At 43.5% G+C, this 23,482-nt stretch overlaps 1 protein-coding gene across 1 annotated transcript in view; it reads right to left on the bottom strand.

Moving 5' to 3' along the window:
• ADGRA1 (adhesion G protein-coupled receptor A1) overlaps positions 1–23,482 on the bottom strand; it is a gene marked incomplete at both ends in the record, with an annotated part of 483,384 nt that overhangs the window by 310,071 nt on the left and 149,831 nt on the right. The window contains 2 exons of the mRNA XM_081329555.1: positions 1,282–1,353; positions 11,831–11,902. Of these exons, the coding sequence (XP_081185681.1) occupies positions 1,282–1,353; positions 11,831–11,902 (144 nt within the window). The remainder of the gene's footprint in view (positions 1–1,281; positions 1,354–11,830; positions 11,903–23,482) is intronic.

Raw genomic sequence — 23,482 nt, 5'->3', positions numbered from 1 at the left:
GATGTACCTGAAAGATGGAGTTTACATAGAGATCACCCTACTAAATGTGGAAGACCTAGGGATATACTGTATTCTTGGTGCTGAGTTAATGAACAAATCCTACCACAGGACACACAAAGAATTATATCAGTGGAAAGTGTGTATATGTATCCCTAAAATCCAGTTGGAACCAACAGAAGCAGGACAATGCTGCAGCATTATAAGTTACAAAACAGAAACTTGGTAATTTAAACTAACTGCATTTGCACTGGAAGGAAAATAATTTGACTGTTCCCAAAAGGTGCAATTATGAAAATGGATCAGTAAAGCTGGTAGGTGTAAATTCTCCATGGGAAGACCCCCGATCAAAATATAGTTTCCTTCAAAGAGCAGAACTGAGAAAGTGTCTGCTTCCTACAAGTTTACTGAAGCAGATTCTGCCCTATAACAGCTCCCTCTTAAAAAAAAGGCATTCTAAGGGTGACTGACCTCAAATGAAATTAGGAACATTGTGAATGTTTGCTGTAGCAGCAGTTTAAAAACAGATGGGGGAAGAAAGAGAAAGAGATAAGAAAAAAATCTACAGACAATATGGCAATGAAAATATGAAAACAGTTTGGCTTAGTGCAACAAGAAGAGGCAGCCAGCAAGAAGGGAAGAGAAGAATTAAACCACAACAACCACCTATCAAGGGTAAAATATATGACTGAGGTAACATAAAAGTGAATCCCAAAGTCCCCTTCTGTTCATGAAAGGAATCCAGAACATGCTTGTTACCATCAGAGGTTTCCATGAACAGAAAAAAATCAAGGCACCTCTTTGCAATTTGGCTATTTCCTCAAAAGAAGAACCTTTGGCCTGAGTTTAATTCTCTTAAGAAGAAAAATGTTTTTTCAGTAATGGAGAGAGATAAGATGGCGAATGATGGATGGGAAGGCAATCATTTCCTCTAGTGTTTGAGTAAGACAGAGGGACCTGAGACTCAGTGTGTTTCACTGTAATACTGGAAAACTACCAATCAAGGTAATAATGCCGCTTGGGGGGGGGGGGGCGAAAGCCCTAATAAGCAGGCATATACATAGAATGAAGGCTATTGCTAAGCACATTGGTTTGTGCTTAAATTGTAAGCCGCCCTGAGTCTTCAGAGAAGGGCGGGATATAAATGGGATTAAAATAAAATAAATAAATAAATAGATTCAAACAAACTCTTTTGCCACATTTACTTGTGTTTCATTATGCTATTTTAACTTAATGTGTGAAAGTTATTGCGATAATTTATTTTTTAAAAAATACCATACTTACAATTTATGAAGGTTTTTAAGACCCACAAATATTTCAGGTGTTAAACAACCAATTCTGTTATTGGAAAGATCCCTAGAAGGAAAAAAATATGAAATAGCATTAATTATAATTACAACATGAACTCATTTTAATTGACTCAAATAGTCTTTAAATAATCTACAGTGTAAAACAAATGTATTTACATATTTTATTAACTCAAATAAATATGCCTACCCATCTTGTGAATGCAACTCTGGGGAACTAAAAGCACATTAAAAAAATATAACACAATTTTCACGGAATTAAAAAACAAGAATGATTACCAAGAATGAACCCAACAAGACAGTAACAGAAACTTCTCAAAGGGGCATCTGATCTCCATCCAGGTCTTCAGTGCTTCAGTGCATAATATGGGCATATCGAGGTATGCCCACCACCGAAATATTTATTTTATTTATTTATTATTTATTATTGGGACTTATATGCCGCCCTATCTCCCGAAGGACTCAGGGCGGCTAACAACAATAAAATACAACGATACAAAAGTTAAAAAAAAATTAAATTAACAGCCCCAATAAAATAAATTAAAGTTGAAGTTAAAAATTAAAAAACATTTTAAAATCCCTGTCGTCAGTCCAGGTCAGCCTGATGGAAAAGAAGTGTTTTAAGGCCGCAGCGAAAGGACTGGAGATCTGGGGCCATCCGGAGCTCAAGGGGAAGTTGGTTCCATAGGGCTGGCACTCCCACAGAGAAGGCCCTCCCCCTGGGGGTCACCAGCCGACATTGTGTAGCCGACGGCACCCTGAGGAGGCCCTCTCTGTGTGAGCGTACTGGGCGATGGGAGATCGTTCCCGGCAGCAGACGGTCCTGCAAATATCCCGGGCCTAAGCAATGTAGGGCTTTAAAGGTAAGTACCAGCACCTTAAATCTCACCCAGAGGACAACCGGTAACCAATGCAGCTCACGCAGGAGGGGTGTAATATGGGAGTATCGGGATGCTCCCATCACTACCTGCGTGGCCGCATTCTGCACCAGCTGGAGCCTCCGGGTGGTCTTCAAGGGTAGCCCCATGTAGAGAGCATTGCAGTAATCTATACGGGAGGTAACGAGTGCGTGAGTGACCGTACGTAGGCCATCTCGGTCCAGATAGCGGCGCAACTGGCGCACCAGGCGAACCTGGGCAAATGCCCCCCTGGCCACAACTCCAATATGATCTTCAAAACTGAGTTGTGAATCCAGGAGGATGCCTAAATTGCGTGCCCTATCAACGGGAGGTAACACCTCTCCTCCCATAACCAACGATGGAACCTCTTGGACTAAACAAGATGCCGGTACATAAAGCCACTCAGTCTTGGCCGGGTTGAGCCGGAGCCTGTTCTTCCCCATCCAAATCTGTACTGCTTCCAGGCAACGGGACATCACGTCAAGGGCATCACTGGGTTGGTTTGGGGTGGAGATGAAAAGCTGGGTATCATCAGCATATTGATGATACCTCACCCTGAATGATCTCACCCAGCAGCTTCATATAGATGTTGAACAGGAGGGGTGAGAGTACCGACCCCTGAGGCACACCACAACTAAGGGACCTAGGGGCTGACCTCTGCCCCCCTGCCAACACCGTCTGCGAACGGCCCGAGAGGTAGGAGAACCACCGTAAAACGGTGCCTCCCACTCCCAACCCCTAAAGACGTTGCAGCAAGATACCATGGTCGATGGTATCAAAAGCCACTGAGAGAGCTAACAGGACCAGGACAGAGGAATAACCCCTATCTCAGGCCCGCCAGAGATCATCCACCAGCGCAACCAATGCCGTCTCCGTGCTGTACCCGGCCCTGAAACCTGATTGGTACGGATCCAGATACTCAGTTTCCTCCAGGACCAAAGGGAGCTGCCGTGCCAAATAATTTTAATAAATGAATTAATTTTCATAAATGAATTGATTTTTATAAATGAAAATAATTCATAACTTATAAGAATTTTTTTAAAAAAAATCTTGCTAAACCGATATTTCAGTTTGTTTTATTAATGTTTTAAATATGGCTTGTGGTTTGGCTGACCTTTTGAAAAATCTCAAAGATAGTTTGAAAATAGACTTCTTCCCTCCCAAAGTTAATAGAGATGAAAGTATCATGAGTACGGGGGTGGGTGGGTGGACCTATAGCTATGCTTGCCATAAGATCAAGAAGGATTTATCCTTTAGACCAGGGGTAGGCAACCTTGGTTCTTTTATGACTCGTGGACTTCAACTCCCAGAATTCCTGAGCCAGTCATAAAATTGCCAAGGTTGCCTACCCCTGCTTAAGACCCAAGGTAGCTTAGATTTGTCTCAATGAACCCATGCTGGAAATGCAATATGATTTGCATCACCAAGACAACAGCCAACATGATTTGCATTACAAGGGACTTCAGATCACTTTGCTTGCCACAATCAGTACTTGCAATTGCTGAAACACATTTCTGTCGGCAGTTGCCAACCCACTAGGTAGCCCAGACCAGGACATCAATTCTACATGAAAGTTAAAAGTATTTTGATTAGAATGCCTATAAAAAGAAAATCTTGCAAGTCTGATTGTGCTGTCCCTTCCCTCCGTTTTTATACTCCAGTGAATTAGGGAGGTGTCCCCTTGAGTTGTTTCCAAACATTATCTCTGTTATTCTGGACTTTAAAAATGCTACAGTCCCTTTTGCTTAGGACAGGGGTCGGCAACCTAAAAAAGAAAAAGAGCCACTGGGAACCGGTTCCATCACAAATTAAAAAAAGAGGGAGCCGCGTGCGTGTGTCCATGCACGCGCATGCGCAAAAAGGTTTTTTGCGCATGCGCGGACGCACGCGGCTGCCATTTTTTAAAAAATGAGATGGAACCGGTTCCCAGTTGCCCGACGGCGACGGCCCGTCTGCAAAGCTGCCGCTTCCTCAAAGAGCGGCACCGCTGCCCCTTCGCGCGGAGGTACGCGCGCACCTCCCCAAAGGTTTGGGGAGGTGCGCGCGCAACTCCGGTCGTTCGGAGAGGTGCGCGCGCACCTCTCAGAATGGGCAGGGGCGCCGCTCTTTCAGGAAGCTGCCGCGGCCCGTCTGCTAAGCTGCCGCTTTCGGCAGCTTCAGAGACGGGCCGCGGCAGCTTCCTGAAAGAGCGGCACCGCTGCCCCTTCGCGCGGAGGTGCGCGCGCAACTCCGGTCGTTCGGAGAGGTGCGCGCGCACCTCTCGGAATGGGCAGGGGCGCCGCTCTTTCAGGAAGCTGCCGCGGCCCGTCTGCTAAGCTGCCGCTTTCGGCAGCTTCAGAGACGGGCCGCGGCAGCTTCCTGAAAGAGCGGCACCGCTGCCCCTTCGCGCGGAGGTACGCGCGCACCTCCCCAAAGGTTTGGGGAGGTGCGCGCGCAACTCCGGTCGTTCGGAGAGGTGCGCGCGCACCTCTCGGAATGGGCAGGGGCGCCGCTCTTTCAGGAAGCTGCCGCGGCCCGTCTGCTAAGCTGCCGCTTTCGGCAGCTTCAGAGACGGGCCGCGGCAGCTTCCTGAAAGAGCGGCACCGCTGCCCCTTCGCGCGGAGGTACGCGCGCACCTCCCCAAAGGTTTGGGGAGGTGCGCGCGCACCTCCGCCCATTCGGGGAGGTGCGCGTGCACCTCTCCAAACGGGCGGTGCCACTCTCCATTTGGAGAGGTGCGCGCGCACCACTGCCCGTTGGAAGAGGTGCGCGCGCACCGGGCGGCTGGGAGCCGCAAGAGACGGCTCAAAGAGCCGCATGCGGCTCCGGAGCCGCAGGTTGCCGACCTGTGGCTTAGGATTTCCTATCTCCATCAAGGTCACCTTCCTTACTCTCTACAGCAATGTTCAAAATCCTGAACGATACTACCATTCAGGGTAAACAATTATGAAATGAGATGTATTATAGTGAAATATTTAAGATTCTAGAAGCGGACAAATCCAATTTCATTCCACCTTAGCCAGAGAAACCCACTGAGTGGTTTTGGGCGAACTACTAGGTACTTCTCAGGCTATCCCAGTTCGCAGGAATTCTTGTGTATAAAATTGTACGAGAGGGGGTTATCTATGCTGCTTTGAGCTCTCAGAAAAAAGATAGGTAATCAATCAACCAGACAAATACTTGTGGACCAGACTCAAATGAGACAGCTGCCTGTATTTTTACAAGTCAGGGATAATTCAGAAAAAGAAAAATTGAACATCGTGGAAATAGTGACATAACTGAATTAGTTCTAGAACCTACTACAGTATAATTCATTCTTCTGAACTGCACCATCATAATATGAATTAAAATGAACACATTGAAAAGGGGGTATTGGTCTGTACATGCAGATATTTAAGGACAAATATATTATCATGAGACTGTGGGCCTATTGGGCCTTCAGTAACGACACAAAATAATTGGCAATGATTTCTACAGTGCTGTGTTGTTTTTTTTGAGAACCTATACAGAAGAGTTAATTGAATTTTCACTAACTTTTGTTTTTCAGCCACAATACCTACAATCAGATAACATGTATGCCACAAACAAGCAGAGTTTTGCTACGTGAACCCAATCAATAGAATTGGATTTTAATGATATTCTGCAATTAGAATCTCTAAATTAAATACTACAAAAATATTTATCAGTAGAAATATAGGTCTTTAGTATTCTGCTAAGTAAGTTCTGTTCAATAGAATTTCTCTTTAAGAAAAAATCATCTATCTAGCACCTAACCCAAATGTTCAAATATTTATATGAACTACCTTCTCACTAAGTATGGAGATTCATTAATTCATTAATTATCTTGCAAATTTATGTTATTTCATGTGTCATACTACAACAATTGAAAACCGTGCTATTCCCCCCATATAACAAATATGCCATAAATTTTCCTAATGAATCATTTGCAGAAACATAAATAAGAAAAAGGAAAATATCAGTATTATCAGCTTATTTCTAGACATCTCTCAATTCCTCCCTATTATTTCAGATCAAATCTATCTTATGTCACATAAATATTTTTTTCTTTTCTAAATGCTTATGTTAGAAATGTTGATTTATGAAATTAATCTTATAAAGCAACCAGACATGTGGCCCACATCCTGGCATCTTTTTTGCTGGTAGACATTGGTTTGCATTGATTCACAAGTTCTACCACTGCAACTACAGTACTAAATTACTGAAGTGCTGCAAAATGTTCCAAATGAAATTGTTAATTTTATAAATTAAATTAAATTAAATTATTCTTCTTATCCTTCCTATTACCTATTCCTTATCTTATGACTATAACTTTGTTGCTTGTATCTTATGATTTACATTTTTATTTACTATCCTAGTATGATTTATGTTGATTGCTTTTTAGTATACTATGACCATCACTGAATGTTGTATCTTATGATTTATGATGAATGTATTTTATGATTATAATCATGATTTATCACTTGTTGCTTATAGAGTTGCTTGTAGATACACTGAGAGCTTAGGCACCGGAGAGAAATTCTTTGTGTGTCCAATCATACTTGGCCAATAAAGAATTCTAATTCTAATTTGGCAGCCTGTGGTTTTCCCAACTGATTCACAAAGCCTCCTGTCACTTTCATATGTCTGCATTACATTAGCTGCCTACTTTATCCTCTCTGGGAAAGATAGGAAAGAATAAGAAACAGTCAGCATAGGAGGGAGGGAGGGAGGGAGGGAGGGAGGGAGGGAGGGAGGGAGGAAGGAAGGAAGGAAGGAAGGAAGGAAGGAAGGAATTTACTGATCTTGTAAGATAATCTATTTCTAATCATAATTTATGAGACAATAAAGCATTCTCAATATTTATAGAAAAATTTTAACTTAGTTAAAGCAACAAGCTTTCTTTAGTGTTGTAATCAGCCAATTCCCTGCCTCTATAATGTTCCACACAGGAATGAAATCTATAAGACTGTGATAACAAGAAAGATTTTTGTACTTAAACATTATAATGAGTTCTTGCTTTAAGTATGCATATTTCAGAATATTTTATCCAATTATCTTCAAACTAAAAGATTCTATTTCAATGACCTCTGATTTTCCTCATTCTCATGCTTAAGAGTAAGCAATACCATTTCATAGCTTTATAACTTCTCTATTTTTCCCACAAGAGGTCAGGGTTGTGTTATTATAATACATCCATCTCCACAGCAGTAAGTTTCAATTGTCTTATTAAATTTTTCATATTTTCACATATTTTGATCATTTAAAAGTCGTTCGGATTCACAGAGTAGGTCTGTCTGTACATATGTTTAATTCCTGCTAATATCTTGCTATTATTTTCTATTGTTATTATTCTATTTTCTATTGCTATTATTTCTCACATTTGTAATTCTAAAAAATACGATGTGCTAACTTTCTATTTTTGAAGTAGAACTTTTGTGCAATCTTTTAATAGGATATAGCCATGCTGAGATATAAACATGTATATATTTTATGTGCCTACCTTTTGGTGTGAACTATAATTGTACATGTAATTGAGAGGTAAAATATGGTGTAGATCACGGGTCGGCAACCCGCGGCTCCGGAGCCGCATGCGGCTCTTTGAGCCGTCTCCTGCGGCTCCCAGCCGCCCGGTGCGCGCGCACCTCTTCGAACGGGCAGTGGTGCGCGCGCACCTCTCCAAATGGAGAGTGGCACCGCCCGTTTGGAGAGGTGCGCGCGTACCTCCGCGCGAACGGGCCGTGACGTCGTTCTTTGAGGAAGCTGCCGCGGCCCGTCTGCAAAGCTGCCGAAAGCGGCAGCTTTGCAGATGGGCCACGGCAGCTTCCTGAAAGAGCGACGCCGCGGCCCGTTCCGAGAGGTGCGCGCGCACCTCCCCAAACCTTTGGAGAGGTGCGCGCGTACCTCCGCGCGAACGGGCCGTGGCGTTCTTTGAGGAAGCTGCCGCGGCCCGTCTGCAAAGCTGCCGAAAGCGGCAGCTTTGCAGATGGGCCACGGCAGCTTCCTGAAAGAGTGACGCCGCGGCCCGTTCCGAGAGGTGCGCGCGCACCTCCCCGAATGGGCGGAGCTGCGCGCGCACCTCCCCAAACCTTTGGAGAGGTGCGCGCGTACCTCCGCGCGAACGGGCTGTGGCGTCGTTCTTTGAGGAAGCTGCCGCGGCCCGTCTGCAAAGCTGCCGAAAGCGGCAGCTTTGCAGATGGGCCACCGCAGCTTCCTGAAAGAGCGACGCCGCGGCCCGTTCCGAGAGGTGCGCACGCACCTCCCCGAATGGGCGGAGCTGCGCGCGCACCTCCCCAAACCTTTGGAGAGGTGCGCGCGTACCTCCGCGCGAACGGGCCGCGGCGTCGCTCTTTGAGGAAGCTGCCGCGGCCCGTCTGCAAAGCTGCCGAAAGCGGCAGCTTTGCAGACGGGCCATCGCCGTCGGGCAACCGGGAACCGGTTCCATCTCACTTTTTTAAAAAATGGCAACCGCGTGCGTCCGCGCATGCGCAAAACGTTTTTTGCGCATGCGCGTGCATGGAGACACGCACGCGGCTCCCAGTTTTTTTAATTTTTGATGGAACTGGTTCCCGGTGGTTCTTTTCCTTTTTTAGGTTGCCGACCCCTGGTGTAGATAGTACCCCCATGCATTTTGATTGATTTTGTTATCCAATAAGCCAAGCAAAACAGCATCCTATGTTTCATAACAAACTTTTTTTTATAGTAATCTTACTTAGTGTAGTATAACAAATGCTGCAGTCTATATATATATTCTAATTTGTAGACTATAACTAGACAACTGTGTCCTATTGGGTCTTCAGTTCAGAAATATTCTGTTTTTTTCCTACAGAGATACAGAATGACCGCACTGATAATGTTATTAGTTTGGTAATGGAAAATCTGCAAGAAAACAGCCCAGCTCAGAGAGCACCAAGGACCCTTCATTTCACCCCGGGGCTACAAACATTATTTCCTATCGGCAGAATGACAACAGGAGGGCAAAAAAGCAGTGGGAGCAGGAGAGATTTCTAACTTTCTGCCAGCTTCTCCGTAAGTTTCATCGTGGGAAGCTAGCAGGGAACGCTAGAAATCTTCCATCCTTCTTTCCCTGTTGAGGTCTTGTTATTCACAGTGGATATTGTCATGTGGAGGAATTTTAGCAGCCATTACGTGTTTGCCACAACTGAGCCCAAAATTTATGTGGCTAAGCAAGGCATTCGTTAAGTGAGTTTTGCCCCATTTCACAACCTTCCTTGCCACGGTTGTTAAGTGAATCACTGCAGTTGTTAAAGTTAGCAAGATGGTTGCTAAGTGAATCTGGTTTCCCCATTGACTTTTGCTTGTCAGAAGGTCGCAAAAAGTTATCGGCTGACTCCAGGACACTGCAATCATCATACTGTCAGTTGCCAAGCCTTTTAATTTTGATCGCCTGACCATGGAGATGCCGCAATATCTTTAAAGTGTGAAAAATGATCATCAGCCACTTTTTTTTAGTGCCGTGGTAACTTTGAGCGGTCACTAAATGAACTTCTGTAAGTCGAGGACTACCTGTATTCTCAGGTTGGTCTTTCTTTTCCTCCTCCATCTTTCCTTGTCTCTTCATTTTGTACCTTTCCTTGTGATTTTAGAGATGTATAGCCCTTATTATGTCTTTCCTCATCTCTTCTCCTCCTCCTCACCACACACCAACAATGTTTGGCATCATCCCTCCTCTCTTTCTATATGGCATAATTATGCTGACATTATTTTGTTTTGTTTTAACTTTTTTTTTACAATATTGCCATTCTCACCTCAGAACAGTTTAGAATCCCTGCCAGCTTTTCCGTTGAGTTGAAAGAAGCTGTCAGACACAGTTTAAAAATAGAATCATGACCTCCTGAAGGTTAGGATAGGAGCAAACTACCTAATCTTCAGCAAGGAGAGGCAATCTACACTCACTTTCAGTGTAGAAAACAGTTGAAAAATAAATCAGGATGGGCAAGAAATAAGGTATAGTGGATAATGTACTTGACTAACACCAGAGATCCAGTTTCTATTCCATCTGCAGCCATAGCAGTTCATTTAGAGACTGTCAGCCCAACCTACCTCACAAGGTTGTTGTGAAAAAATATAAGGGGATGATTCTGAATGAAGATGGGATACAGACACATGTATATGTTTTTGTGCCAGAGGGGGGGAGCATGTAAAATAATAAAAGTATCTAGGCCTTTCTTCATGCATCTTAAAATTGTTGATTCCTTAAGAGTCACATGATGAGTCAATTCCTTGTTGCTGGGTAGCGGAGGGAGTGAAGGATTGTGAGAGTGACAGGGGAATTGTCCCAGAACATTCAGAAAAAGCATCGTGTGACTGCACCAGCAGCCCAACCACAGCAGGAGCCTGAAATAGTCAGAACTTTCTCAAATTTCATTCCCATAGGAGTCATGGATTTTAAATACAGGAATTCGATCCTGACCAGCTCAAGGTTGACTCACCCTTCCATCCTTCCAAGGTCAGTAAAATGAGGACCTAGATGCTGGGGGCAATATGCTGACTAGGTAAACCACAAAGAGGCTGTAGGGCACTCAGTTAACAAGGCTGTAAGGTAGCGGCCCCCAACTTTTTTGCTACCAGGGACCATTTCCATGGAAAAAGGTTTTTCCAAGAACTGGGGGGAGGGGCGTTGTGGTTTTGAGTGCTGCCTGCATCCTGCAGAGGCTTCATCTGTTTGCGTGGCCCAGTTGGTGGCATGCTGCGGCCCGGTACCAGTCCATGGACAAGGGTTGGGGACCCCTGCTGTAAAGCACTATGAAGTGGTATATAAGTCTAGGTGCTATTGCTAAATATTTTAGGATTTTTATTATGCTGAACCAAATATTGTCACTGAATCTTAATACTGATTAATAATAAGTGTTTCAAATTTAAAAAATTTAGTGTTTAATATTTGCTGAATTAACTGATTTTCTAGGTACATTACTTTATCAAATTAGGTGATTAATTTTTGGAGATATTAATACCACATAAATATTTTAGTTTACAATTCCCTTTATGTAGCTTATTATTGCACTATTAGCATGCAACTTTAATCTTTTTTTGCACTTTTTTGCACTTGCTACTTTTATTTGTAAGGCAGGAAATACCTAGCTCTATTCAAAAATACACAATGTTAGAAGGGGTAGAAGAAATGAGAAGAACAATCAGTGAATGTATAATTATGAGTGGTGATAGAAAACTGGGAGGACCAAGTAAATCATCCTGGAGAAAATCTATCTACATGGCCACCAAGCGCCAACGCAAACTTAATGGCATATAATTATCATCAATTTTAGATGTAAAACTGTAACTTGTCTTGTCAATGACCCTCATAAAGCCTATGCATTCTTCATTCCTTTATTCTTTCACCTGGACTACATTGTTTTGTCAATATATATTTATGATACTATCAAGCATATGTTGCAGGTAAACCTGAGTCAGATGTTCAATTTCTTCTATGATTGTAGTAAAGATTTGTTTTTATTTAATACATAACAATAAATCATGCACAGAGAAAAAAAAATCAAACTGGTGTCTTTGGTTCACATATAAAATCCTATAATCTTGTAATTGCATGGTGATAATATTCTCTGGAGATCAAATATCAATATCAATGCAGGTGTAAATTTTAAGATAATTTCAGTTGCAATTAATACTTACAGACGTTTCAGTTCTGAAAGTCCATAGAAGGCTCCTGGTTCTATGTTACTAATTAAGTTATTCTTCAAATCTCTGGAGATAACAGAAAAAAAACCCAATTAATGTTTAATACATATGAAGCTTTATAGTCATCTAGAAGAAGGAGGGAGAACCAAGCTTTGAAACCTCCTCTGCATATATTAAAATCAAGGAAAAGATTCTTTTTAAAATTGCCCTTTTCCCCTTACATTAGTAAAAGTAAAGGTAAAGGTTCCCCCCGCTCATGCGTGCTAGTCGTTTCCAACTCTAGGGGCCGGTGCTCATCTCCATTTCAAAGCCGAAGAGCCAGCACTTGTCCGATGACGTCCCTGTGGTCATGTGGCTGGCATGACTAGACGCCAAAGGCGCATGGAATGCTGTTACCTTCCCACTGTAGTGGTCCCTATTTTTCTACTTGCATTTTTACGTGCTTTCGAGCTGCTAGGTTGGCAGAAGCTGGGATGACTAACAGGCGCTCATTACGCGGCACTCGGGATTCGACCCGCCAAACTGCCGACCATCTGATCAACAAGCTCACCATCCTAACCCACTAAGCCACCGCGTCCCTTACATTACATTTACATTTACATTACATTTCTTACATTAGAAACCCTAATTAAAATTTTTCATCTTCGATTCACCATCTTTGGGGAAAATGTACAATTAAACTAGTCAGGGAATAACCCTATGAACAGTTGCATTACACTACATCAATACACTACTACAGATAGTCCTCGACTTACAACAGTTTGCTTAGTGACCATTCAAAGTTACAACATTGAAAAAAGTGACTTACAACCATTTTTCACTTATGACCATTGCAGCATCCCCATGATCATGTGATTTACATTCAGATGCTTGGCAAATGACTCATATTTATGACGGTTGCAGTGTCCCAGTGTCATGTGATCTGCAACTTTCTGACAAGCAAAGCCAATGGGGAAACCAGATTCACTTACCAACTGTTATTAATTTAACAACTGCAATGATTCACTTAACCAATCTGGCAAGAAAAAGTTGTAAAATAGAGCAAAACTCAGTTAACAAATTTCCCACTTAGCAACATAAATTTTGGGCTCAATTGTAGTCGTAAATTGAGGACTACCAGTAATATCTATGTTCTAATCACTAGCACTATGCATAGATTTATGAGGAATAAGTATATACAGGCAATGTTCCCTCTAATTTCTGACCAGCCAAGTAGTTTTGTGCAGCTTTTTCCAAACCAAGTATAAATTTGTACGTCACAATACCAGTATACTAGTTGTTCCCTTGAATCATTTTTTACTCCGTGCAGTTTTCAGAAATGATGTGCCAGTTAATTCATTTCCAAAGCAGGACAATTTTTTAACCTTGATTCTAGAGTAGCCTGCAAATAGGCATTGCTGCATTTTTACACTCTGAAGAGGTTGATGGGTAAGCATAGATTGCAGATGGTTGCAGTTGGGCCAAAGTGCATGTCCCAAATCCCAACTGTGCCTTGTGCAGAGGGGCGTGTTCTGTGTGCTGATTGATTGATCTGACTTCCTGTTCTGTTCTTTGCTGTGCCCCCTAGCCAGAATGTTACATTTGCTGGAGTGTAAATGGAACACCTATTCAACCTCCCACAAACAACGGACACATCTGTTTCCTGACGTGCAGTGCCAGAGGGGTCTGGTGCTGATCCTAAACAAGCATACCTGCTTACAGATTTTAGTCTGAACTCAGTAGTCACTGATAGCTGATAATTGGAATCAATATTTGTTAATCATTTTAAATTATTTGTTTTTTAATGCTGTAGTGAAGTGTTTTTAGAGAAAAAAACAGGAAAGAAAAGCACACAAAAGCATTTGCATAGCCCCCTCATTTTCTTCTTCCCTCATTCTTATTTCTCTGAATGGATTTTGACTTATTTCAAATTGAATTCTTTTATACAGTTAACAATGACCATGGACTTTGCAAAATCCAAACTTCAGGAGATCATTTGGAAGGGAGAAATAAGGTATCTCTCTTCTAGCAAAATTTAGAGCAGGTTGGGTGCAACTGCAAGACTGGGAAAGACCTGCACGCTATCAAGTGCAAAAGGATTCTCCCCACGTCTACAAGAGAAAAATCTTCAAAAATACAGAAAAGGTTTTTCAAATTTGAAATTAAAAAGAAAAACTACAAAAAAAAGAACTAAAACTACTTCTGTGAGTGTAAATTAATCCATTCCATCCAAGTGGAATAATTAAGGCAACTCACAATATATTACAAAGAAATGAAAGATAATGGAAAAATCTGTCCTTCATATTCAGTGAGAGGGATTTTTCTTACATTTAAATATGTTTTTACACAACTTTCGTTGCATTGCACTCTGCAAATTTTGCTTTTCAACCTACTTCGAAAATTACAACAAGAGCTTATCCAGTTTACAAAATGCGTGCTTAAACCCTATTTTCATAAGGCATCAGTATACATATGAGAACAAGAAGAAATTCCGAGATTTTTGTAAATTCTCTCTGTTACTCACTCACCAAAACAGACCTCAGATCTATTTTGATCTCCAAAATAGCGATTGGTATTATTATCACTCCGGAGCAGTCTTTCTCAATCTTGACAACTTTAATATGTGTGGCCTTTAAGATGTCTTATAAAAGTCATCTTAAGTTCACACATCTTAAAGTTGCTGAGGTTGGGAGAAACTGGTCCAAAGACCATAAGAACCCCATTTGCTTCCTTAAAGGCCCCTCTAACTATAACTACATCATTTAAAGACCCCAATCCTGCACTATTTTGAGAAAAGAATCATGAAAATATAGTGGAAGGTCCCAAAATGGATATTATAACTCAAAACCATAAGAAACCTCCAAGCATAAATGAAGCCACTGGTCAACAAAAGATTTCCTACCTTTGTACTAAATGGAATAAAAACCAGTGTTCAATTTCTTATACTTCACGATTTGAAGGCTGAAGTAAACATTTATGGAGCCAGTGATGTGCAGTATAGTAGTTCAGATGTTATCTTGAGACTGGCTGACACATAACTGGGTGATCCTAATCTGTCGCACTCTCTCTACCTAGTTTACCTCACTGGGCTGCTATAGGAAAAATCAGGGGAGGCTCCCACAAATAGCATCTGGACCTTCCAGAAAATAAATATGTTGCCATCATTACATGATAACTTATGCTTAAAAGGGAAGGAAAAATAATGGACAATATTAGCTATATTATTATTTACAAATTAATTTTGATGATGTTATCTGTTCAGTCAAGTCTGACTTTTGGTGAGTCAATGGGCCAGGTCGCTCCAGATCTTCCAATCTTGCACTATTTCTTCAAGTTTTTCTATGCTTTGTCTTGTGTCAGCTTTAATAGTGTCCAGTCACCATGTTTTCTAATCACTGGTATCCTTTTACTGCAAACACTTCCGAATATAATTGCTTTCTCCAATGAATTCTCTCACATGACATGTCCAAAGTAAGTGAAAGCATTTTTGATTTTGCCAAGAGTACTTGCTTGTTAGTCACTTTTGCTGTCCAAGCAACATGCAGGAGCCTTCTTTAGCACCACAGCTCAAACAAGTTGATTTTCTTCCAGTCTTACTTTTTAATGTCCAATTTTTACAACCACAGGTAACTATGGGAAACACAATAGAGTAAACTAACCTACATTTGGCTACCAAGCTGATGTCCTTGTTTGTCCATATTCAAATTAGTTTTAGGTAGGTAAATCACTAGTGATATAGCTTTGCTTTCTCTTACGCCGGCCCCTCTCCCCAAGTTCCTGCCTCTGACAGCCTCCCCGTGGGGCCTACCACCAGGCGGCCGTATCCATCTCCCTTCTCTACAGATGCCGCCGGCCTTCCCGGGCATCCTGCTTCTTCGGCCGACTGCCAGCTGCTCCCTGCTTCTTCGGCCGACTGCTGGCTATTTCCAGAAATGCTTGTAGGTGCGGCTGCACACATGGGCCTCCCTGCTGGGTCTGCCACCGAACAGCTGGTCCGGGAGGTGTTGGATGGTGCAACAGCTGATCCAGGCGGTGTCGGAGAGGACTGTGCGGCGTTGGGAACGTCCCGGTGGCTCCGCTGCTGACCAGTTAGGCGTGGGGACCTCGGGGGAAGCAGCACAGCATTTGGAGCTCCCTGCTGGGATGGCCGCCAGCCAGAAGAACCCAGAAACAGGCGTCCCCGGGTTTGCAGAGGGTAGTGTGGGCTGTGGCATGCCTTGTGTAGCTGGGCACGGTGGGGCTGGACGTTTAGGAATATGGGTGGGGGTTACCTGCTAGACAGGGGGGAGACGGGCTGACGAATGTCCGTGAGGTTGGCGTCTGAAGACAGCAGCAAATGGAGCTGTAGGGGGGGAGTAAGGATTATATGGACGCGGGGGCGGATGTTGGTCTATGGCTTGAGGGTGGAGCCCTGTACCTGGCGACTATGTAAGCATTGGGAGCGATGTGCTACCAACGCTGACTTTGTTTTCACTTTATGTGCATTGGAGCTGAATAAAGCAACCTGTTTTGTCACACGATCCTGCTGGAGATTCGTGTTTGCTTCCATTCAAGGACGTGTATTGACAACTATAACCAATGAGTTATATGGCCCATACATGCCTTATCATTGGGGAAATAAACATTTACTTTTGATCTCTTTCCTTCTGTTCTTCAAAAAATGACCCTTCACTTCTGCTTCTATTTTCCAGTAACAGTCCCCAGATGACAATACATGCTTTGCTACAAAAATGTAAACAAAGCTCTAACAAGACCATGCAATTTAGGGTTTTAAGTAATTGCTGTGGGGCTGGTACATTACGACTGCTATATTAGCTGGGTTGCTATGAGCACTGAGCTAATTCATTCCCAGGCTCATACATAAATCAGAAAACTATAATTCTTCCACTGTATATGCCTCTGAAATTTGTAATTCAGTTATCCTATAAAAATACACATCTTTGCAAATGTATGTTTAGTGGAATATGCATTTAAAATGTGTACTTTGGGGAAAATGATTAGGATATCTTTCTATTTTTCATTTGCAAAAATAGATGCTATAATTATATACTGTAAGGGCATTCAACTTCACTTGACTCAAGGGACCAGAGTAGATGGACCCAGGAGCCATTTTGGGAGAAAGATTCATGGTTTTTAAGGGATAAATAGGGTATACTAGGAACAGAAAACTAATACTGGCTGCTCCTAACCTACCTATTTTGCATCTCCAAAAGCCTCTTACTGCAATATGACTTTAACTAAGTAATTCTGTATTCATCTGGGAGTGAGCCTCAATGAATTTAATGAGATTTATTTACTTATCTTAAGTAATGTTTTGATCTTTGTCTCATGATATGAATAAGAGAAAGATAGTGAGGCACACTCACTATGTCATTCACATTCTCTCATTCAATCATTCAATCTATGATAAGACAAATTATTTTGGATCTAATTCTCACTAACAGAGATGAAATGATAGGAGGTGTTGAAGCCACAGGAACCTTGGGGGGAAGTGATCATGCAATATTGGAATTCAACATTATGGAAGCACAAGCAATAGAATACAGTCAAACTAGAGTCTTGGACTTTAAGAGAGCTAATTTGAATAAAGTTAGAGCAAGCTTGGGAAGGATTCCATGGATGAGAATCCTCAAGGGGAAAACAACTCAAAAAGCTTGGGAAATTTTGAAAAGTGAGATAATAAAAGCCCAGTCTAGCACAATACCAACTAAGAGGAAAAAACAACAGGTCTCAAAAGAAACCAGCATGGCTGCATCAAGAACTCTCTGATAAATTGAAAGATAAAAAGAGCAAGTATAAAAAGTGGAAAGAGGGGCACATGACTAAGTCAGAATATCAGCAAATAGCCCGAGCCTGCAAAGACGAAATGAGGAAAGCTAATGCTCAAAATGAACTAACGCTTGCGACCAGTCAAAAATAACAAAGCTTAATTCAACATGTAAAAAACAAGAAAAAAAGTGAAGGAAATGATTGGTCCATTAGTGGGTGAAAGTGGCAAGAAGGTGACAAGCAACAGAGAGAAAGCAGAACTCTTTAACTCGTTTTTTGCATCTGTCTTTACACAAAGGGAAAAAACAGACCAACCTATCAAAAATAGTGCCATAAAAAACAGAATAAAAACACAAGTTAAGATAGGCAAGAAAATGGTAAGTGAGCACCTGTCCAGCCTAGACGAGTTCAAATCACCAGGCCCAGATGGATTACACCCCAAGGTTCTCAAGGAACTGGCGGATGTGATCTCAGAACCACTGAACTATATTTTTCAAAGATCCTGGAGACTGGGGAACTACCAGAGGACTGGAAAAGAGCTGATGTAGTTCCCATCTTCAAAAAAGGGGGAAAAATGGATCCAAGAAATTACAGACCTATCAGCCTGACCTCAATACCTGGGAAGATTCTGGAAAACAAACAACGAATCAGTGAGCATTTAGAGGCAAACAAAATCATTACTAAAAGCCAACATGGGTTTGTCAAAAACAGATCATGCCAGACAAATCTTATTGCATTCTTTGACCAAGTGACAAAATTAGTAGACCAGAGGAATGCTGTGAATATAATTTACTTGGACTTCAGTAAGGCATTTGATAAAGTAGATCACAACCTACTACTTGATAAGATAGAAAAATGTGGGTTAGACAGCATCACCACCAGGTGGATTTGTAGCTGGCTGACTGGCCGTACTCAGCGTGTGGTCCTCAATGGAACCGCATCTACATGGAGGGAAGTGTGTAGTGGGGTGCCCCAGGGCTCTGTTCTGGGCCCAGTGATCTTCAACATCTTCATCAATGATTTGGACGAAGGGATAGATGGGGAACTTGTGAGGGATCTCACGAGGACGATGGATCGTTAAAGGTGCTTCCAAGTAAAAGCATCACGCAGAGATGCAATCATATTAGCTTTATTCAATGATAGATCAAAGAGAAAGAAATACTTGGCATGAAAGCATTCATGCCTGCATGTGAGAGAGAAATAAAAGAAAAGAAAACAAGCTAGCATTACATGACTAAAACAGAAGAAGAACTAGGAGTAGAAGCAGAAGTAGAACAAAGAGCAGCCCCTCGTGCAGAGGTATTTATGGGGGGTCTTGGTCCCTCCCTGACCATAAAACTCTCTCGCCAATGGGGCTGTCGGGGTCTGAGACCCTTGGCTCATCAGTGGAAACAAAGAAGCCTCTTTGCTCCCATCTGATGACTTTTTGGGGAACTGCCATGGCTGGCACAAAACATCTAACAATTCCCCTTCTTGCCAGCCAATGACAGGGACCAGTGAATGTATGTGAGGGGCGAGCAGGTGTCATAGACATGCATAAAAACATTCAGAAGGCCAAACACAAACGCTTACACAGAAGGTTGTGCCGGTCAATGGGAACAGGTTTGGTGAACAGATCAGCTATCTGGTCAGTTGTGTTACAGTGCTCAACATGAATGAAACCCTTTTTGGTAAGCTGCCTGACATTTTTATAGCGTATGTCTATGTGGCGAGACCTAGATCCTACTGCATAAGCGCCCGAGATTGCAATTGCGGCCGTGTTGTCCTCTAGAATTTGGATGGGCAGAGGAGGAGATGCCCAGATGCTTGTTATCAGCTCATTGAACCAAGTCAAATCATTGGCCGTGTCTGACAGGCTGGCATATTCAGCCTCGGCCGTGGAGCAAGAAATAATTTTTTGCTGCCTAACATGCCAATGTATTGGACAGCCATTTAGCAATATGAGGAAACCAGAGGTGCTCCGTCTACTTTTGGTGTCGCCAGCCCAGTCTGCGTCTGAGTAAGCGGAGAGCTGGGCCGTCTTCCCCTTCTCTGGTTCTAGCATAAGGAGGGCATCAGCTGTGCCCTTAAGGTATCTAAGCACCCTTTTAACAGCAGTCCAGTGGAATTCCTTTGGGTGTTCCACATGCCTGGACAATAGATTCACGGCTAAAGCTATCTCAGCCCTGCTCCAATTGCTGATGTATAGCAAGGAGCCAATCACAGATCTGTAAAGCGTATTATCTGAGAACTCAGGACCGTCCTTGTGGGTGTGGTTGTAAAAGTCGCTTTGCATTGGGCTATGCATAGGATTAGATTCTGTCATTTTGCATTTGGCCAGTAATTCCTCTATCTTTTCTTTTTGAGATAGAGCGAACCCCCCCTTAGTGGCCAAAATATGCACACCCAAGTACTTGTCAACCCGCCCCAAAGACTTCAGAGTAAACTTTTCTTCCAGGGCCTTGGCAAATTCATCACACCCTTCCTTGTCAGGCCCTACATATAATAGGTCGTCCACATAAACTAACACCCGTTCTGTGGTACCCTTGGAATTGCGTGTGAAGACACATTCATCTGCATGGGATGCTGTGAAACCACCTCGTTCTAAACTCTTTCTAAGACAGTCATACCATAATTTCCCTGACTGCTTGAGACCATATAACCCTTTGTGGAGCAACCATGTATTTCCCCCTTCTTGCTGGTAGCCAGGAGGAGCCCTCACGTAGATCTGCCGGTCCAAGTTGGCGTGGAGGTAAGCCGTCTGGATGTCGAATTGGAAGACTTCTTCTCCCAGAGCGGCTGCAGTCACGAGGGCGGCCTTAACGCTCTCTGCGCGGATGGTTGGAGAGTACGTCTCGGTGTAGTCTTCCATATAGCGCTGAGCGAAGCCCTGGGCTACCAAACAGGCCTTATATAGTTAGAGGCCATTGGCAAGTGGTTTGGCTTTGTAAACCCACCTTGTGCCAATGACTTTCCTCTCCTTTGGTGGTTGCTGGGGGGTGAAGACTTTGAGTTTCTTTAAGCTCTGCATCTCCTTCTCCATCGCGAGCTGCCATTTCTCCTGCTCTTCGATGGGCAGCTCCTGGATGTCAGAGAAGGATTTTGGGGTGACCACAACGCTGTTGACAGACGCGATGTGGCCAATGTCAATTCTCTTTGGCGGGACCCCTTTGTTGGACCGCTTTGACCTCCTTACCTTCTGCCACTCACCGCTCTTTTCTTCCGCGGGTCTCTGAGGCGTCGCTGGGGGTGAAGACGGCGTGTCTTCCTCCATGGGACTCGAAACATCTTCGCCTTGTTCCTCACTTTCGTCGGTGGCAGGGTATGTGGTCGTCTCAGGTGATGTCGTGGTCGGTGTGTCCTTGCTGGGTCGGTTGGCATATGGGCTCAGATCATTCGAGTGGATCTGGGTCCAATTGGAGTCCTCTTCGAAAGAGGCAGATTGGGAAGTCACAGGCCTGGCCCCTTCTCCCAGGAAACGATAGGCCTTGGAGCCAGGAGCATAGCCCAAGAACCTTAGTCTCTGGGAAACAGATCTCCCCTTCTTCCGCAGCTGCTTGGGGATGTGCACCCATGCGTAGGAACCAAACACACGCAAATGTCCCAGATTTGGTTTCCTACCGTGAACCAGGAAATATGGGGTCTGGTTCACAACACTGCTCCAGGTGCGGTTTAAGGTGTAATTGGCGTAGTGGACTGCTTCCACCCAGTATGATTCTGCGACATTTGCGTCTGCAATCATACTACGCATCATAGTTTGTAGGACTCCATTTCTTTTCTCTGCCACACCATTCTGAGCTGGGGTGAAAGGCGCGGTAAGAAAATGGCGGATGCCCTTACGCCTTACCCAGTCCTGGAACTTTCGGGACATGAACTCAGCCCCGCGATCGCTCTGCAGTTGTGCGATCTTGGTCTTATACTGGGTTTCTATAAAGTTGTACAGTGACTTTATGGCGTCAAAAGCTTCGGATTTTTCTGTGAGGGTATACACGTGGCCGTATCGTGAAAACTCATCAAAGGCAGTGAGAAAATACTTTTTCTTTCCTAGGGATGGTGTAAAAGGCCCAACCAGATCAACATGTACTAGTTGGTACGGGTACTGAGCTTTACGCAATGACACCTTTGGGGTAGGGGCAGCCTTTCTCTTTGTTTTCTTGCAAATGGCACAGTCCAGAAACACGTCACAATCCTTGAGCTGGACTCCCTCAGCAAATTCTCCCATCTTTTTAACTACAGGGAAGCTCGCATGACCTAATCTTCTGTGTAATATGTGGGCACACTTCTCGTGGAGTGGCTTCCCCACTGACACCCTCTTGGCTCTAGTTGCTTTGAGTGGTGCTGTAGGTGCCTGCTGAGATTCAGGTTCCTTGCCCACACTGCCCTTGGAAAGCCTTGGGGCAGGCTGTGGTGTCTTAGGAGAAAAATATGGGAGACCATTTATGATGGCAATATTTCCAATGACCCTCTGGTTCCGGGTGACATGACCTCCCCCCTTTCAAAATAAAACTTCCACTTTGTCATCGTCACATAATTTGGTAATGCTTAATAGGTTGTTGGCAATGGAGGGAGCATGCAAAACACCTTCAACTTTTCCAAGTCCAGGTACAGAAACAATCCCCTCCCCAACAACTAAAGCTGTATCACCATTTGCCACTTTGACAGATGAGTTAATTTTCTTTAACCTTTTAAAACCTTGACTCATATTAGTAATGTGAGAAGAAGCTCCAGAGTCCAGTAACCATAAGTCAGTGGAGCTATCAGCCTTTGTTGTGGGGGTGAGGGAACAAGTATGTAGAAAATTTCCCTTGGTATTTCCTTTGCCCCTGCCACGCCCCCTTTCTTGCCCTTTGCTCCTTACTTGATTGGGACCACGTTTAGGGGCTTGTTGTTGATGGGGGCAGTCTTTCTTTAGGTGCTCCTCAGAGCCACAGATGAAACACTTAAGTAGAGCATTAATTTGCTCTGAGTTGTGGCGCCCCCTTCTGGCTTGCTGAGTGGTGACTCTGGCGTACTCCCCTGCATCTCGTCTCCTTCTATCCTCCTCGATGAGTCTCCCTGTGAGGTAGGACAGATTTATGTCTTCCCTCTTGACCGCTTCGAGTGAAACAATGAAATTGCTCCAACTCCTGTCCAGGGAAGCAAAAATGACCGCGACCATGTTCGCATCAGTTACTGGGAAATTTCTGGACATCAATTCTGCCCTGAGTGCCTTTAATTTTGCAAGATGTTCAGGCATGCTGGCACCAAACCTCAGTCTGGTTGTATAAAGCTCAGTTGTATGTCTGGTGATGGAACCAATGGTATCGCTGTTGAATAAATTGTATAATAGCTGCCAAACTTCATCAGCTTTGAGTCCTGCTGGAATGCTGGAGAACAAGTTATTATCCAGCGAACTGAGCAGAGTCGAGTAAGCCTGCAGATGTCGCCACTCTTCTCGAGGTCCCCATGGGAGAGAAGGCGTTTTCTAAACCATTTCTAGAGTCCCATTCTTTCAGAGATATACCTGTATATCTCTACTCCAACTGTTGTAATTCTACCCCCCAAGTTGCAGCTTTTTAAAGTCGCTCGGAAGATTTGTTGTTGGGAAGAAGTCCTTCTCAGCTCCATTAGCATACATCTGAGAAGTGTCCATCGACATAAAAGGTAAAGGGAAAGGGGTCCCTCTAGTGGTCGAGGAGGGAATTTTTCCTTGATTATTTAGTAACTCCATATGGGCGTGCCCGGAAACCATGTGATCCGGGGGAGGGCGTTGTTCAGGATTTTTCCCTTCTTCCCATGAGGCATTGGGGGGGTGGAGCCCAGATTTGCCGGTTTGCATTTGCTGCAATGATTCCTCCTGAGAATTGCAAGCACATGGATTGCCTGATTTCCCTTGAGAAGCCCATCGCTGGTCCTGAAGACCTGAAGAGAAGGTGGGAG

Source organism: Vipera berus (assembly GCF_964194415.1).
Source record: "Vipera berus genome assembly, chromosome: 5".
In the NCBI taxonomy this organism is placed as follows: domain Eukaryota; kingdom Metazoa; phylum Chordata; class Lepidosauria; order Squamata; family Viperidae; genus Vipera; species Vipera berus.
The sequence above is the reverse complement of the archived record's forward strand: the minus strand, read 5'-3'. Positions and strand labels throughout refer to the sequence as shown.